The sequence below is a fragment of the Erinaceus europaeus genome, chromosome 1 (assembly GCF_950295315.1).
Source record: "Erinaceus europaeus chromosome 1, mEriEur2.1, whole genome shotgun sequence".
Classification (NCBI taxonomy): Eukaryota; Metazoa; Chordata; class Mammalia; order Eulipotyphla; family Erinaceidae; genus Erinaceus; species Erinaceus europaeus.
In genome coordinates, this window is record NC_080162.1 from 20125320 (window position 1) to 20143870 (window position 18551).

The 18551-nt window shown below is 38.2% G+C and overlaps 1 protein-coding gene across 4 annotated transcripts in view; it reads left to right on the top strand.

Moving 5' to 3' along the window:
• The window catches only part of TET1 (tet methylcytosine dioxygenase 1), a 115493-nt gene extending 100165 nt beyond the window's left edge, over positions 1-15328 (top strand). For all 4 annotated transcript variants that reach the window (XM_016188598.2, XM_060196037.1, XM_060196208.1 and 1 more), the window contains 3 exons: positions 1293-1430; positions 5302-5650; positions 14673-15328. In XM_016188598.2, coding sequence (XP_016044084.1) covers positions 1293-1430; positions 5302-5650; positions 14673-15328 — 1143 coding nt within the window. The remainder of the gene's footprint in view (positions 1-1292; positions 1431-5301; positions 5651-14672) is intronic.
• Positions 15329-18551: the final 3223 nt, after the last annotated feature.

Genomic DNA, 18551 nt, shown 5'->3' on the forward strand with positions numbered 1-18551 from the left:
TCTTCCATTCTAAGTGACACCCACTTCTATTCTGAGTTTCGCTTTCCTCCTCCTCCTCCTCTTCCTCCTCCTTCTTCTTCCTCTTCTTGTTTCTCTTCTCTCTCTGGGTCCTGATGAAATTGAGTACAGGGCTGGTGCTCTTACCCTAACATTTCCTCCACTTGATCAGAATTCTTTATGGGGTAGAGAAGATGAAAAGTCTGTCTTCAGTAATTTCTTCTCCACTGAACATGGTTGTTGGCAAGAAATATGTTATTTGGGAATCAAGCGTAGTGCAGTGAGTTAAGCACGGTTTAAGGATCTCGGTCGAGCCCGGGCTCCCCACCTGCAATGGAGTCACTTCACAAGCCATGAAGCAGGTCTGCATGTGTCTATCTTCTCTCCCCGTCTGTTTTCCCCTCCTCTTTACATTTCTCTCTTTCTTACCTAATAACGACAACATCAATAACAACAATAATAACTACAACAACAATAAAAATAAGGGGAAAAAAAGGAAAAATTAATAAATAAATATAAAAATTTTAAAAAGAAATAAATATGTTATTTATTAATTGGATAGAGACAGAATGAAATGTAAGGGAGACAGAAATCTGTAGCATTAGTTTATCACTTGTAAAGCTTTCCACCTGCAGGTGGTAGCTGGTGCTTAAACCAAGGTCCTAGGGCATTGGAATATGTACACTTTATTAGATCTGCCCCACCCAGCCTCTTACCTTTTTTTTTCTAATATTTCTGTTTTTTCAAGAGAGAAATATTGAGTAAACAGCAAAGTTAGAGCACTGCTTGGCTGTAGCATAAGGTGGTGATTACAATCAGATCCTCTGAAATCTCAAGCATTCAAGTTTGGTGCTCTAGAACTCTAAAAGTTATTTCCTCACTGTGTGGTTTTTATTCTTCATTTAAAGGTAGTTCTGTCTTTTTTCTTTTTTTCAATTTTATTAGTGACTTTATATTGATTTACAAAGTTGTAAGATTATAGGGATATAATACTGCACTATTCATCCCACCAGAACTCTGTACCTACTCCCTTCTTTGGGAATTATAATAGTTCCCCCAAGGTTGAAGATGTGCATTGAATATATATATATTTGTCTTTTAAAACAACATAACATGTTGGCCAGCAGGCTGTACAGGGGATAAAGTATTGAACTCTCAAGCATGAAGTCCCTAGTTCAATCCCCAGCTTCATGTATAGCAAAATGATGCTCTGGTTCTCTCTCTCTCTTCCTCTTTCTCTTTCAAGTATAAACAAAATGTTTAAAATAAAAAAATGTCATACTGTTATTTTTTAGGTGGAATATGAACATGTTGCCCGAGAATGTAGACTTGGTAGCAAAGAAGGTCGTCCCTTCTCTGGAGTCACTGCTTGCCTAGACTTCTGTGCTCATTCTCACAGGGACATTCACAATATGAATAATGGAAGCACTGTGGTAAGTAGCTCAGACTTTCACCACCAGTATTTCCATCACTATATACTTAGGCTCAGGTCCATCGGTGTGGCTTCTGTAACTGTTCAGCATAAATGCATATACCAGAAGTATGTATCTAGATTACTTTTGACATACATATAGTACTGTTGTTATAGTCTTAAATTATGTATTTCATCATGTTTATGTTGTGTTTTCCTGGAAGTAGAAGTACATGATTATCAATTCAGTGCTATCAAATTTACAGATGGGAAGCTGATAACGTGTTTTTTGTTTGGTTGGGCTTTTTATTTTATTTTTATTTGTACCTCAGACTATTCAATGATATATATATACACACACACACACACATTTTAAGGTGGTGTTTTTTTAAAAAAAAAAAAACAGTGTCTATAATATTGTATATGCTTGTGCATGCCAGGTTTACTTCCATGAAAAGAATCAGATGCCAATAGTCTGAAGTCAAGTTATGTATTCAGTCCCAGGGAAATCCCACAGTAGTCCCTTTGCAAGGTATATGCATTTTTCTCCATGCACTTCTCTCTTCTCATCTAGGAATGTAAGAGTAGGAGGCAGAGATTGTTTTTACACAGCTCCCATTTGTTCGCTTTATCCAATCATTTTGACAATTTTAATAGACAATTTCTTATCCATCAACAGGCAGCCAGTCTTCCTTGTTTGATTAGTGAAGCTTAGTAGTGATAGATTAAGGATCCAAAACACTTTAGTGCTTATGCCACCTCTCTACTGCTATTGACCATAGTCATTGTGACCGTGGTCATTTCCAACATCATCACATTATGGTTAGGGTATTTTTCTTGAATTGCCTTCCATAGGATATCTACGATGAGGCTGAATTTAAGTTTAGAATGAGCTACATTTTTGGCTCCTGTTCTGTGTGCTTTCTCTTCTATTTCTCTTCTTATTCATTCAGAATATATCATAATATACAGTTCTCCCCTTGTATATAATCCTGAACTCCTAATCTACTTCCACGTAATTTTCTACTTATGCTTCCCCTGTCTAATTTTTGTCCCCTTCTTAGTGCCACCATGGATGAATAAAATTATTAAAGACTTATTGGTGGTAGATTCTAATTATTAACATGATTATTTTTAAAATTACTAATATTATACACAGTAGAGTTCAGTGTCCTTATTTAAGGCAGAACTATTTGTGTTTAAACTAATACACCACTAGCTAATATATTAGTATAGAATTGTGAGTGAAAATATTTCACCTTTACCTCTCAGTAAATGTACACACCACACCTGTCCCAGTTTAGTGACTAAATATTGATTGAGATACACTGACTTTGAAAATGACATTAGTAATTTCATTTATTTCCAGTCTAATAACATCAGTGTTTTTTTCAAATGAGCTATTAGCTGTTAGAGAAATGTTTTTATTGGAAATAAAAGCACAGTGTAGGTCACTGGGCGGTAGCACCCTGGCTGAGTGCACATATTACAGTGTGCAAGGACCAGGGTTCAAGATCCTGTTCCCCAACTTCAGTAGAAAAACTTTGCACGTGGTGAAACAGTGTTATAGGTGTCTCTTTGTTTCTCTTCCCCTCAATCACCCCCTTCCCTTTTGATCTCTGGCCGTCTGTGTTCAATAAATAAAGATAATAAAAAATTAAAAAGAAAGCACAGTGTATAGTTCAACCAATTATTTATTTATTCCCATTTGTTGCCCTTGTTTTATTGTTGTAATTTATATTGTTGTTCTTCTTGATGTCGTTGTTGTTGGATAGGACAGAGAGATATGGAGAGAGGAGGGAAAGAAAGAGAGGGAGAGAAAGATAGACACCTGCAGACCTTGTGAAGCGACTCCCCTGCAGGTGGGGTGCTGGGGGCTCCAACCAGGATCCTTATGCTGGTCCTTGGGCTTTGCACCACCTGTGCTTAACCCGCTGCGCTACCTCCCGACTCCGAGTTTGACCAGTCTTTCAGTGACATTTGATGCTTTATTGTTTTGGACAGGAATATCATAATGGCTATGCAAAAAAAAAAAAAAAAAAATTCTTGTGTAAGGCTACAAAGTCCCAGATTCAGTCCCCTTCACCACCATAAGTCAGAGCTAAGAAGTGCTCTGGTTTTAAAAAAAAAGTTACTATAAAAATATTAATATAGAAAAAATCTTAATACTTATTTCAAATCAAGGATGGGCTATATTTTCATTTCTCTAAAGTGAACATCTCAGTGTAATAAAAAGAATGGGGATAGGTCATATTAAGACAGAACTCTATTTTTTAAGCTAGTAAGTCACTTTTTTATATTAGTATAGAATTTTGAGTGAAAATATTTCATCTTTACTTCTCAGTAAATGTATATGTCATACCTCACCCAGTAGCCTGCTTCAGTACCCTTCAGTATTCAACGGATCCATTTGTTCCCCCAGCACTCTTCCTCTGCCGTCCACTCATCTCCATTTTGCCTTCAGAATCTTAAGAATTGACTTTTGCTTGTTAGTTTGCTACTTATTCTATTTTTATTTATATTTCTCAATGCTCTTTTAAATAGAAAAAAATATCACTGACAAAGAATACAGAAAAATATTGTAGATAATTGCACTTAAAGACAAAAGCTACAAGTTTTAAAAATTCATAAGTAAGCCCTTTCTTCCTGTGGGATGTGATTTTTATTTAATATAAATGAAGATAAGTATAGGCTAAAGTAATATCTTATTAATAGTTGATATAGTGGACCAGGTGGTGGCGTGCTTGTTTGAATCTACAGTGCTTGGTTGAATGTACATACTATGTGCAAAGAGCCAGTTTCAAACTCCATGTCCCCACCTGCATGGAGAAAGCTTTGTAAGTAGTGATGCAGTGCTACAGATGTCTCTCTTCCTCTCTATTTTTCCTTTTCCTCCTGATTTCTCTCTGTCTTTATCAAATAAATAAATATAGAAAAAAAACAGTTGATAATCATTTAACATTGTTTAAATTTATTTTTATGTCTTACTTTTTATTGGTTTACAAAATAGCAAGTGGTATGATTGTTAGATTTATTGATTTATGAAAGAGAAGGAGAGAATCAGAGTATCATTCGAATGTATGTGGTGCCATAGATTGAACTTGGGACCTCATGATTGACATTCCAGCCCTTCTTCCACTGCATCAACCACAAAACTCAGTGAACAATTCAGTAACCCTTCTTAAAAATTGTAGTCAATGAAAAACATGGAGAGTAACAAAAAGGATTTAATTTTTTAATATTTTATTTATTTATGAATGAATAATAATTATTATAGGAGGGCTAGAAGGAGAGAGAGAAAGAACCAGACATCACTCTGGTACATGTGCTCCCGGGGATTGAACTCAGGACCTCATGCCTGAGAGTCTTAATGCTTTATCCACTGCACCACCTCTTTCAGACCACAAATTTATAGTATTTTCAATTACATAAATAGGTGTGATATCCATTCCTTCAAAAATTAACTCAAGCCTGGGTGGTGGCGCACCTGGTTGAGTGCACATGTCACAATGCACAAGGACCCAGGTTCATGCCCCTGGTCCCCACCTGCAGGGGGAAAGCTTTGCAAGTGGTGAAGCAGGGCTGCAGGTGTCTCTTTGTCTCTCTCCCTCCCTATCTCCCCCTTCCTCTGGACTTCTGGCTTTCTCCAATAAATAAAGATAATAAAAAAATTTAAAAAGAGAAAGTAACTAAAAATTACATTGTCAGCATATAGCAAAATAATAAATCACTAAAATTTATTAGTACTTGGTGACTTGTAATATATTTACTATGTTAATCACCAGAGCAAATGGCACAAAAATAGGAATACAAGATCTTTTCACTACGGCAACTATAAGGTAAGAATAACTACTATGAATGTGTTTCCCATTTCCTGTTTACTTCCTAACTAGGTTTGTACTTTAACCAGAGAAGATAACCGTGAGTTGGGTGTCATTCCTCAAGACGAGCAGCTACATGTGCTACCCCTTTACAAACTTTCAGAAACAGATGAGTTTGGTTCAAGGGAAGGAATGGAAGCCAAGATCAAATCTGGGGCCATTGTGGTCCTTCAGCCCCACCGCAGAAAAAGAAAATGCTTCACTCAGCCGGTTCCTCGTTGTGGGAAGAAGAGAACAGCAATGCTGACAGAAGTGCTTGCCCATAAAATAAGAGTCATAGAAAAGAAATTCATTCCTCGAGTCAAGCGGAAGTGTAACTCAACAGCAAACAACAGTAAGACTTCATCGCTGCCACTTTTAGGTGAGACCTATGAACCCTGCTAGTTTTTTTAAGTATTTATTTATTTATTCCTTTTTGTTGCAGTTATTGTTGTTGCTGACTGTCGTTGTTGAACAGGACAGAGAGAAATGGAGAGAGGAGGGGAAGACAGAGAGAGAGAGAAAGTCGCTTGTGAAGCGATTAATCGGGATCACTTAATGCTATAACACAGATCAATATAGTAGGTGCAGAGTGTGAAATGGAGGAGGAAGCTCATTGAAGAATAAATCAAAGGGTTAAGAGGGGTGTCTGAGCATTGCGTCTTGGACTTTATAGACTGTTTAACCTTCATTCCTTCCTAGTGAGAGGAATATTGCTGTGCTTTCAAAGTAGAGAGTCAGGCCAACATTCTGGATACTGGGCTGGTTGACACTAAACTTAATTGAAGTAGATTATTAACATTAGGAGTTTGCAAAGTGGGCAAAGCATACTCCTTGCATGCATAAGTTCCCTGGTTCTATCTGTAATACGCCGAAGTACTCTGGTCAGTCACATGGCCAGGAGAGAGTTCACCTTGAAAGACAACTGCTGTTGTCATGGACAAGACTTGGATTAGAGCTCATGGCACTGGGGAAAGCTTTGATGCTTTGAGTTTCTCTTTTTCTCTTTCTTTTTTTTTTTAAGTGATTCATTTTTTTAAATTTATTTATTTAAAAAAGGAGACATTAACAAAACCGTAGGGTAGTAGTTTCTCTGTTTTTCTATTTGAAAAAAATTCTGCTTGGCACAATGTATCCTAAGCAACAATAAACAAATAAACCAACAAATAGAACATTAAATAATAAGATTTTCATAAAGATATAATCTAATAATTCAGGGTCATGGGCTGAAGTGGCTAATAGGAAGATGTGAGAAATGTCTGCTTCCTGCTATATTTTGAATGTAAATCATAATGGAATTTCTAAAGTTTAAATGTGGAGTGTTTGATAGAGCAAGATGCATCAAAATTTACTCTGATCTTCCTGAACTGATGAAAATTGGTATGTAAGGTGTGACCTGGGAGGTAGCACTGTGGATAAAGTACTGGACTCTCAGGTACAAAGTCCTGAGCTTTCTCTTTCTCATTAAAGAATAAATAAATCTTGGGGAATTTTTTTTTTTTTGATTGGACAAAAAAAAAGTTGAGAGGGAAGAGGAAGACCTAGGGAGTGAAAGAAAGGCACTTGCAGCCCTGCTTCACCGCTCAGAAGGATGGAGGTTTGAACCCACATTCTTGTGCAGCGTAACACGTGTGCTCAGCTGGTCTAGTCCCCTTGGAAAGTTTTGTTTTTTCTTTAATGAGATTTAAAAAATAATGAAGAGGGAGTCGGGCAGTAGCGTAGCCGGTTAACCGCATGTGGTACGGAGCACAAGAACTGGCGTAAGGATCCCGGTTCAAGCCCCCGGCTCCCCACCTGCAGGGGAGTCGCTTCACAGGTGGTAAAGCGGGTCTGCAGGTGTCTGCCTTTCTCTCCACCGCTCTCAGTCTTCTCCTCCTCTCTCCATTTCTCTATCCTATCCAACAACAATATCAATAACTACAACAACAATAAAAAAAAAAAAAGGAGCCAACAAAAGGGAAAGTAAATAAATATTTTTTTTAAAAAATAAAGAAAAAAATTGGTAGGTAAGATAGAGTGAATGAGTTCATAGAGAAATCTGAAAGAGATAGAAATAAAATTTGACCAAGGATATATCTTGTCCTCTGATGTTGACTTAATCTTTAAGAACAGATTTCTGAAGGTAACATCATCATTGGGCTACAACAAATAAATCTGAGGAATAATGAGATTAATAAAATTACTTGCCAGTTTGAACAGGTTTCAGAAATGAGCAGTCAGCAATTGAAACATTTAGGTCTGCAGAGGTAGGAGTAAAACCAGAATAATGTAGTATTTCAAGGTGTTAGTGAGTGCCAATTTAAGATATGTCCTTTGTCCAGTGAGATACTGAGATTTTTACCATGAGTATATTTCAGTAATCATTTGTCATTTAATATATTTGATTTGTTTTTCAAACGCCTGGGTTTGCTTGACTTGTCATCACTGCTCCTAGCAACCTGGTTCTGCCCACCCACCCATCCCCAATTCATTTAAGGGGTAGGAGACAGAGAAGACATCACAGCACATAATTCTGTGTGGTGGCTAGGGATACAGACCCCCTGGGCCTTGTGCATAGTAAAGGTCACGCTCTCCCAGTCCATCCCAAGATGTTTTTTAAGTTTTCTTTATATATATTTTTATTTATTTCCTTTTGTTGCCCTTGTTTTATTGCTGTAGTTATTATTGTTGTTGTTGATGTCATTGTTTTTGGATAGGAGAGAAATGGAGAGAGGAGGGGAACACAGAGAGGGGAGAGAAAGACAGACACCAGCAGACCTGCTTCACTGCCTGTGAAGTGACTCCCCTGCAGGTGGGGAGCCGGGGGCTGAAACCCGGATCCTTAAGTCGGTCCTTGTGCTTTGCGCCACGTGCACTTAACCCACTGTGCTACTACTGCCTGACTCCCCCAAGATTTTTTTTATATAAAGGAGTATGACAGAGAAAAATCAGATCATCAGCTGGCTTCAGTTTGTGCTATGCCAAGGATCAGAGTCAGAAGCAGGCCCATCCTATGCTTTACCTGTCAACCACCTTCCCAGCCAATGCATTTGAAAGTTATCAGAAATAATGCTAGAACACATCCCATGAGAGCTCACACATGCCAAGCACGTCATGTCTAATGAATAATACCTCAGGCACCAAGAGGTGTTTTTTTTTTTCCTAGTGGAAATCTTGAAGAAATGTTCAAAGTAAATGAATTACATAATGAACTCCATTTTTTTCTTTAGCTCTCTTAAAAATCCAATACATTTGTTTATTAGTGAGAGAGAACCAGATCTTCACTCTAGCATATGCAGTGCCAGGACTCGAAATTTTATAATTTCAAGTCCAGCTTCCTGGACCATAATTATTTTATTATTGCCACTGTTGATGTTGTTCGTTGTTGGATAGGACAGAGAGAAATGGAGAGAGGAGGGAAGACAAGAGAGGGGGAGAGAAAGATAGACACCTGCAGACCTGCTTCACCGCCTGTGAAGCGACTCCCCTGCAGATGGGGAGCCAGGGGCTTGAACCGGGATCCTTACACCAGTCCTTGCGCTTTGCACCACATCCGCTTAACCCACTGTGCCACTGCCCGACCCCCCAGGAATTTTCTTAATGCCAGTTAAGGGTTCACCTTCCTCTTATTGACCTCCTTTATTTGTTTGTTTGTTTGTTTGTTTGTTTGTTTTTACCAGAGCACCACTCAGCTCTGGTTTATGGTGGTGCAGGCGATTGAACCTGGTACTTTGGAGCCTCAGGCATGAGATTCTCCTTGCATAACCATTAAGCTGTCTACCCTCACCCTCCTCCAATTGTTTATTGTTACATTTGCATTGTTTGTTTAAATTAGTGTCCAAGGAAGGCATCAGACATTAAATTTCACTGTTATTTATCCTACACCATTTAAAAAATGTCCAACTTGCCTTTGGTTCCTATTATTATTAAAAACCATGTTCAGAGTTGGGGGTGGGGGGGTCAAGTGGTGACACCCAGTTGAGCACTCACATTACCATGTTTGACGACCCAGATTTAAGGCACCACTCTCCACCTGCGGGGGGGGGGGAGATCTCATGAATGTTAGAATAGATCTTCAAATGTCTTTCTTACTCCCTCTCTAGCTAGCCCCCTTCGCCCCCCCCCTTCAATGTCTCACTTTTCTGTCTAATAAAAAAGTTTGTGATGGGGGTGGCGGCCCACATAGTCCTGAAAAGATGAATACAGCATCACCTAAAAATAGCACTAGAATGCTGGAGAATTATCTCACCTAAGAATTGCTGTGTCATTTATGTGACCTAGTTCTGCAGCCACTATACACTACATGGGAGTGCTTCGGTTTTGTGGTGTCTTTCCCTCTCTCTGTCTCTGTCTGAGAAAGTTAACCTGAAGCAGTAATGTCCAATGATGACAAAATAATGACTACGATAAGAACAATATCTGTATTTTGTATACTGCTACTTTATATCAGGTATCATATGTGCCTCTTTTTTTTTTAATGTAAATATTGGTCCTTGGAGAGGCCAAGTAGTGTACACATTTTTATTTTTGTGGTTATTACTGTTATTGTTATTGATGTTGTCATTGTTGGATAGCTCAGAGAGAAATGGAGAGAGATGGGAAAGACAGAGAGGGAGAGAGAAAGACAGACACCTGCAGACCTGCTTCACCACCTGTGAAGCGATTCCCCTGCAGGTGGGGAGCCAGGGGCTCGAACCAGGATCCTTACACCGGTCCTTGCGCTTTGTGGCACCACGTGCGCTACCACCTGACTCCCTCTTTTTCTTTTTTTTCCAGAGCACTGGTCAGCTGTCACTTAAGTTGGTGCAGGGGATAGAACCTGAGACTTTGGAGCCTCAGGCTTGAAAAATCTTTTGTGTAACCATTATGCTGTTTCCCCTTCCCTAAACCTTTACCCATTTACTTTAGAAACATCTGTGATCATATGCTATATTCTTTGCACTAGGAGTACAGAATCTATCGGTCTTTTTAATTTGCTTGTTACTCTCTTCTTTCTAAATGGAAATACTGTCCTTGTCAATAAATTGTTCATTGTGAGATATGTTTTATTAAGGTGGAAACAATATATAATTAGTTTTATATTTATTGTTCCCCACCAGCTTTCAGCATACAAGTTCATTCCCAGGCATATTCCAGTGTTAATGTTTTAAATTAAGTATTATTTTGCAATTATGGTTTTAAACATTTTATTTTTTTGTTGCTTATTAATAAGGTATTTTCAACATTTGGGAATGCTTTCAAAGTTTCAAATTGTTCCATCTTTGATCAACTGACACTCCTCAAACTATCTTCTGAGTTCCCTTCCTCACCCAGAATTCCCCTTTTCTCCCTCACTGTCACTGATAACCTCTGAGATATTTGAAGCTCTTCTTGTATAATCCTACCATAAATGTAAAACCAGCCACTTCTGCAAAGGCTTCTCAAGCAAATATACAGCGTGAATTTGGATTATTCAAACTTAGAATTACAGGGGCCTTGTGGTGGCGCACCTGGGTGAGCGCGTATGTTACAATGCGCAAGGACCCGGGTTTGAGCCTGCAGACAGAAAGATTTTTAGAGTGCTGAAGCTGTCCTGCAGGTATCTCTCTCTCTATGTCTGTCTCTCTATGTATATCACTAAATACATTTTTAACAGTTTTATTTAAGAGAAAGAGTGGCAAAAGCACCACTTTGCTGTGAAATATGCAGTGACAAGAATTAAAACAGGCTGTATACATGCAAGTCCTGCACCCTGTCCTCTGAACCAGCTTTTCAACTACTACAAATATTTTTGTTTAGGTTTATTTATTTATTTAAAAAATTTTTTTTAATATTTATTTTATTTATTCCCTTTTGTGCCCTTGTTGTTTTTGTTTAGGTTTATTTTATGCTCACGTACCTGCTTTCTTCTTTCGTAGTAAGCAACAATCAGATCATTTTCTTTCCTTCCCCCCTTTTTAAATTTACTTCATTTTAAAAATTTTATTGTATTTACTTAGTTTTATTATTGGATAGAGACAGAGAAGCTGAAAGGAGGGGAGAAAATAGAGTAGGAGAGAGACACCCGCAACCCTGTGTCAACACTTGTGATTTTTTAAAATATTTATTTATCCCCTTTTGTTGCCCTTGTTGCTTTATTGTTGTAGTTATTATTGTTGTTATTGATGTTGTTGGATAGGACAGAGAGAAAAAGAGAGAGTAGGGGAAGACACAGGGGGAGAGAAAGAGAGACACCTGCAGACCTGCTTCACCGCCTGTGAAGGGACTCCCCTGCAGGTGGGGAGCAGGGGGTGGGGCTCACACCGGGATCCTTACTCCAGTCCTTGTGCTTTGCGCAGCATGCGTTTAACTCACTGTGCCACTGCCTGATTCCCCCCAATTTTTTTTTTTTTTTTTTTTAACTAGAGTACTGCTCAACTCTGGCTTATGGTAGTGAAGGTGACTGAACCTGGGACTTTGGAGCCTCAGGCATGAGAGTCTCTTTGCATAACCATTATGCTGTCTTTCCCTTACTCCCACTTGTGAAGTTTTCCCTCTGCAGGTGGGGACCAGAGAAATTTACTTCATTTATTACATTTGAAAAGCAAAGTTTTACATGAGATAGAAACGGTGAAAGAAAATTCAGAACAACACTTTGGCACAGGCAACACTGCAGATCAAACTAGAACCCTCAGGCCTCAAAGTCCAGTGCTCATCATTTCCCCAGCAACTCTCCTCACTGTTTTAAAGTTGTATTTATTTTGAGAGACAAAGTTCAGGCTGCTAGTTTGCATATGTGATGCTAAGGGCTAACGTCAGGGCTTCATGTAACCTGTGCGGAAGTCCTATAATCGTCATCTGAGTCACCTGTCCCTGCCTACTTATTTTTATCCTTGAGTCATTCTCAATAGTGTTCTACTTGTTATTTTAACTTTTACTCAGAGCTATGGTTGAGCAATGATCTTGTTAAAAAATTATAATGTAAAATAATTACTCTTTTTTTTTTTTATCCTGATTATTGCTCTGCTCTCAGGGGATTGAAGCTGGAGCCTCAGGCATGAGTTTTTGCATAGCCATGATGCTATCTCCTTCCAAAAATTTAAATTAATTAATTAATTTTTTACTTTACTGTTTACCTTATAAATGTACAGTTCCCTTACTCCCAAGCAACTTACTCATGCCTTTTTATTATATATGTGTATAGAGAGAGAGTGGGGGGGGGCACAGCCCTAGACCTCTTCCTGTGCAGCTCAATGTGCCGCTGGTACTCAAACACTGACACTACATGGCAAGGCATGCACCCTTCTGGTTGAGCTATATCCAAACTCCTACTTGTTACTTTATTATTTCTTTTATATATATATATTGATAGAGAGAAATTGAGAAGGGAGACACCTGCAACCCTGCTTCACTGGTACCGAAGCTTCTTCTCCTGGGTGGGAACTCAGGGCTTCAACCCAGGTCCTTCCTATGCTAACATGTGTTGGGTGTGCCACTGCCCATCTTCACACCCCCATTTATTCATCTTTGTATTATTATTATTTTATTTTCTTTGCCAGAACACTGCTAAGCTCTGGCTTATGGTAATATTGGAAATTGAACCTGAGATGTTTGGTGCCTCCATCTGAGAGCAATTTTGCATAAGCATTATACTATCTCTCCAGCCCCTGTGTACTTTATTATTTTATGGGACTAGTTGTGACCCACCTGGTAGACCACACGCTGCCATGCATGAGGACATGGGTGCTACAGCTGTCTGTCTTTCTCTACCTCTCTTCTGTTTTGTCTTTCACCCTCTATCATTAAGAGTGTGTGTGTGTGTGCGGGGGTGGAGGGGGTGCCCTCATGCAGTGGTGGTGTTTTGCAAGCCACAATCACAGTGATAAACTGGTGACTGGCCCTCACCATCCCCCCAAAAAAAAAAGTGAATGGGGGAGATAGCATAATAGTTATGCAAAGACTTTCATGCTTCAGGCTCTAAGCTCTCAAGGCCAGACCTGAGAAGTACTTTGGTAAAAAAATAGAGAAAAAAAAAATCTTAGAAGGCCAAAAAAAAAGAAAGAAAGAAAAAGAAAATACCTCACTCTGTTGGATAGTGTGCTACTTTGCCATGTGTGCAACCAAAGTTTGAGCCCAGCCCCCACCTCCCTGAGGCAAGCTTTGGCATTCTTCTTGCTTAGTTATTCTTCAAAGACAACAAGTGCAGAAAGGATATTGTGCTTCTTTTCTTTCTTTCTTTCTTTCTTTCTTTCTTTTTTTTTTTTTGTTGTTGTTGTTCTTGTCACTGTTTAAGGAATAAAAATGAGACACTGCAGCTTGCAATACATAGAGAAACAAGTCCTAGTTTAACTTTAGAGTTTCAGACAAAACAAACTTAATCACTGTGCCCCAAGCTATCACTTGTCAAGTAAAAAGAGGAGGACTTACCTTCAGATTTCTCCTTTTCCTTTAAGACTGCTTCAACCGCCTGTCCCATTTAAAGAGGAATGGAACAGCAGCCTAAGAGATGGATGCACAGTGCGGTGCCTAGAGTGTTGGACACTCACGAGGGAAGTCCCGATTCAGCCCCCGGCATAGCATGTGCTGGAATGAAGTTCTTTCTCCTTCTCCCCATTTTCCTTTCTTTTTTTCTCTTCTTTTTTATTGCTATTTATTTATTTTCCCTTTTGTTGCCCTTGTTGTTTTTCACTGTTGTTATAGTTATTGTTGTTATTGGTGTTGTCGTTGTTAGATAGGACAGAGAGAAATGGAGAGAGATGGGGAAGACAGAGAGGGGGAGAGAAAACTAGACACCTGCAGACCTGCTTCACCGCCTGTGAATCCACTCCTCTGTAGGTGGGGAGCCGGGGGGCTCGAACCACCATTTTCTTTTCTTAAATAATAGTAATCTTGGGGTAAAAGAAATGACAGTTGCTGTTGCAGCCGGGAAATGGTACAGTGGATGAAACTGTACTGGACTCTCTGTCTTGAGTTCCTAAGTTCGGTTTCTAGTTTGCATATGCCAAGGTGCAGAGTGATGCTCTCGTCCCCCCTCCCACAGTAACTAAATAAACTGTAGGGGCAGGTGGTGCTTCACATGGTTAAGTGTTCACATTATGATACACAGGGACCTGCGTTCAAGTCCCTGGTCCCCACCTGCAGTGGGAAAACTTAACAAGTGGTGAAACAGGGTTGCAGATGTCTCTCTGTCTCTTTCCCTCTCTATCTCCTCCTACCCTCTCAATTTCCCTCTGTCTCTAATAATAAATAATAAAGATTTAAATAAATAAATTTTTAAAAATTAAAAAAAAAACCCATACAAACCTAAATGAGTGCTGCAATCATATCACAGGGGTTTTCAGAAAGAAACAGCCCTGCACAATGCCTTCTGTCAAACAGTGACACTCCCGCAGCTGCTGGCGAGTGCACCGGAATTGCACAATCCAGTACAATGATTCCTCTTCCCACCTTGTCTACCCCTGTGACAGGTTCCCTGGTTTATTCTGAGCCTCCTGCAGGTCCATCTGAGCAACTAACTGCTAATCAGCCAAGCCAGCAACCACCTTTCATCAGCTCTCCTCATGAAGTTGCTTCCTCGATTGTTGAAGAAGATGAGCAACATTTGGAAGTAGAGGACCCTCTATCCGATGAGCCTCTCTCAGACGAGCCTGTCTTCCCTGCTAAGGGCAAACTGCCCCATCTTGACGAGTATTGGTCAGACAGTGAGCACATCTTCTTGAATCCCAATGTTGGTGGAGTGGCAATAGCACCCACCCACGGCTCCGTTTTGATCGAATGCGCGCGGAGAGAGCTTCATGCTACCACTCCAGTTCAGAAACCAGATCGAAATCATCCCACTCGCCTCTCCCTTGTTTTTTACCAGCACAAAAATCTGAATAAGCCCCAACATGGTTTTCAACTCAACAAGGTTAAATTTGAGACTAAAGCCACAAAGAATAAGAAAACAAAGGCCTGTGAGCAGAAATATCAGGCAGCTAGTGAAGGTTGTGAACTATCCCCTGGAGTGAATGAGTTGAACCAAATTCCATCTCATAAAGCATTAACGTTGACCCGTAACAATGTCGTCACTGTGTCCACTTATGCTCTCACACATGTTGCAGGGCCCTATAACCACTGGGTCTGAAGGCTTTTCTCTCCTTTTTCAATGCCTTTGCTAGTGCAGTATATTTTTTCAAGGTGCTGTTAAAAGAAAGTCATGTTGTCGTTTACTCTATTTTCATCTCACCCATTTGAAGGCTAAGGTAAAACACAAGAATGGGGGTGGGTATTTCTTAACTGTGACTATATTTTGAAATTGGTCGACGGTGCACATTTTAAGAAAAAAAATCAAGCTTTTATAGTTTTAAATACATAAATGTTTTGGTTAGGTGTTAACCCTGATAGTTTGGTGCTTTAAATTAAGTCTGTTTACTATGAAACAAGAGTCATTTTTAGAGGATTTTAACAGGTTTATGTTCTGTGCTGTAAAATCAAGATACACAGTGTTAACTCTACACAGCTCCTGGTGCTTAACCACATTGACACAGTTAAAAATAAGCTGATTTATTGTTTCATGGTGCCATCATTTCAGCATCTTCCAATCATTGCTAGGAAATCAGCATATTCCTTTGAAATAAACCAACAAACTATTTCCTCTCTTAAAATATCACTCCTGTATGAAAGCATTCATTGTCGTTAGTAATGGTTGGAGGCTGTTCATAAATTGTAAATATATATTTTAAAAGCACTTTCTATTTTTAAAGTAACTTGAAATAGTATAGTATAAGAATTCTATTGTGTATTGTTTGCGCATATTTGCATACAAGAGAAATCATTTATTCTTGCTGTGTAGAGTTCCATCTTATCTGCAGTGTGTATTCTAATGTATAAGGTTTGTTTTTATTGTGTTTCCTTTCAAATATTAGCTACTTATATAAAATAGGTCATGCAAAAATTGGTAATTATCTTTAAAGCTGAAGTTACGAGGTTTATTACCAGTACTGATCAATATTGTCTTTAGATGGAAGCAAAAGCGGTCTCTTCTGATTTACATACAGCCGCAGGCCCAAATTTACTTTCCTTTCAGCTTTTTCAGTTTAATCCATTCAAGATGTTTTCAAAAAGACGTGGACATATTAGGATTCGGAAGAGTCAAATGCTTATAATGTTTCAAGATGATAAATCACAAAAGTTAAATAGATAGAAGTCTACCCATTTCAAAGTACCTTCTTTGTTTTGAAAATCCTTCTAGTTTACAGTACAAATAAATTCTTGTAGAAATCTTTTGAAAACAAATTGCACACCCCAAACACACCATAGAAATGATCTTATTAAAAGTAAAGTAAAGTTAGTCCATTAAGAGCAGACCCAAAGTAGTGTATGTAAATAAGCATATTTATCTGGGGGAAAAATAACTTTCCTTCTTTTCCATATTCTAGGGAACAGGAAAGTAGGCATTCTATTTAGTGTTTTCAGTATTCTCCCCATTACTTTATTGACTCATCTTAATGAAAAACAAAAGGAATTGCTGAAACAAAATCTCTAGAAAAGAACTTCCAGTAAATACTTGATTCTGTTAAAATGTAGAGGTGCTATAACAATCGAAGTGTCAGATTCCTTGGGAGTTTGAAAAACCTGATGGTGCTTTTCCCTTGGAAATGCCATAGGAAGCTCACAACCTCTAATACTCACAATTTTGGTGCAAAAGGAAGCAATTCCATCAAGTTATCTAATGAAAAACTCATAACTTATATTTAATTGATGTATGGTGCAAGTATGAGCTTCAAGCTTTTGACTAATCCAATTAAAGGGACATGAAGGGATTGTAAATAACAGAGTGTTCATTGATAACTTCATCTACTGTCTGCCCAGCACAAGTAGTTTTCTGCTTCTTGAATATGTAAAGTAGGGTAATTCACTGACCTGTTTTAGTGTTTTGTGTGCCTTAGATTTCTGTTTAAAAACATGTACATTTTTGAGAACTTAAAGTTTCTTACATATCTAAGTATATAAACAAGTGATTGTTGTTTAAGCTGCTTCAATAAGATACAAGTATTAGACTATCAAGAATATACCCTTGTTATACTTCGCCTTAGACTATAGACAGTATCTCCCATAGAAATGATTTCCTTGCCAGTTTTAATGGATAAAGCTTTAAGACTTTATCAATCCACCATCTATCCATTCTTCCAGTTCATGCTTATTGGTTAACTGCAAAATCTGAGTGTAGCCTTTTTCTTTGATTCATACCTATAACATAAGAAAACTGAACAATTAAGATCCTAAAAGGTACTCAGATACTTTTTTCAATGCAAGAAGAAATTTCCTTCAGTATAACCCATTATGCTATATCTCCAGCAGTTAAATGATCCTGTCATTTTCAATAAATTCCTTAATCTACACTTGAAGTACTAATGCTGATTTAAGGAAATTTTGAGATTTGTCAAATTAGTTGTAGTATACCAAAACAAATCCATGACAATATACAGTCTCAACTAAAATGTGTCCATTCTTTTGGTACCATTAACTCTAAGAATGGCCCTCCTCAATGATAATCCCTCCCATGGTGGGAATCACATTGGATTCCTCCTTTGTTGGACTCTATAAATTTGCATACATTTAACAGTTTCTCATTCCATTGTCTGCCCTGTAATTTTGTTTTAATCTTTAGCCAATGTTCTGCAGCACTGTTAATTGTATGTTGTCTATAATCTTTCTTATGAAGCAACAAAATAAATTTATTTGAAATGACAATTTTACTCAGCAAACTGGTCATCTAACACCTTCAATTTTGTTTTACTATAATGATCACCTTTTGTCATCCCTTACATATCTCTCAAATTTGGTTTTCAACCTCTTACCTTTCTGTAGGCTATATTTTACCTCAGTGATTGAGTAAATAACCCACAAGTTATCCCAAACTAACTGCTGAACTATGTTAAAATCTTAGACACTGTAATGAAAGAATACTTCCTACTTACTTCAGAACCTACAAAATACTGCCCTTCAAGATACCATTTCTAATAGCCATCATTCAAACTTTTTTCTTTTGCTCATCAGTCTCACCTTTATCTTCTTTACAGTTGTGATACAACAGACCAAATATACCGTGTCATAGATTTAATTGAAATATATTATTGAAGAGTGAGGCTATGCTGGACATAAAAAGCTGTATAGCTCAATTTCTGCAGCATATTAGCAAAATATTTGCATCATAAATAACCTAACATTTTTTATTATGCAATCTGCATGGGGGTGAAATCATTTCATTTGTTAAATATAGAATTTAAACTAGATGAGATCCATAAGCAATTTACTTGAGACATAACCCCAATACATTCTTAATTGAATGTATACCCTTGTGTAAA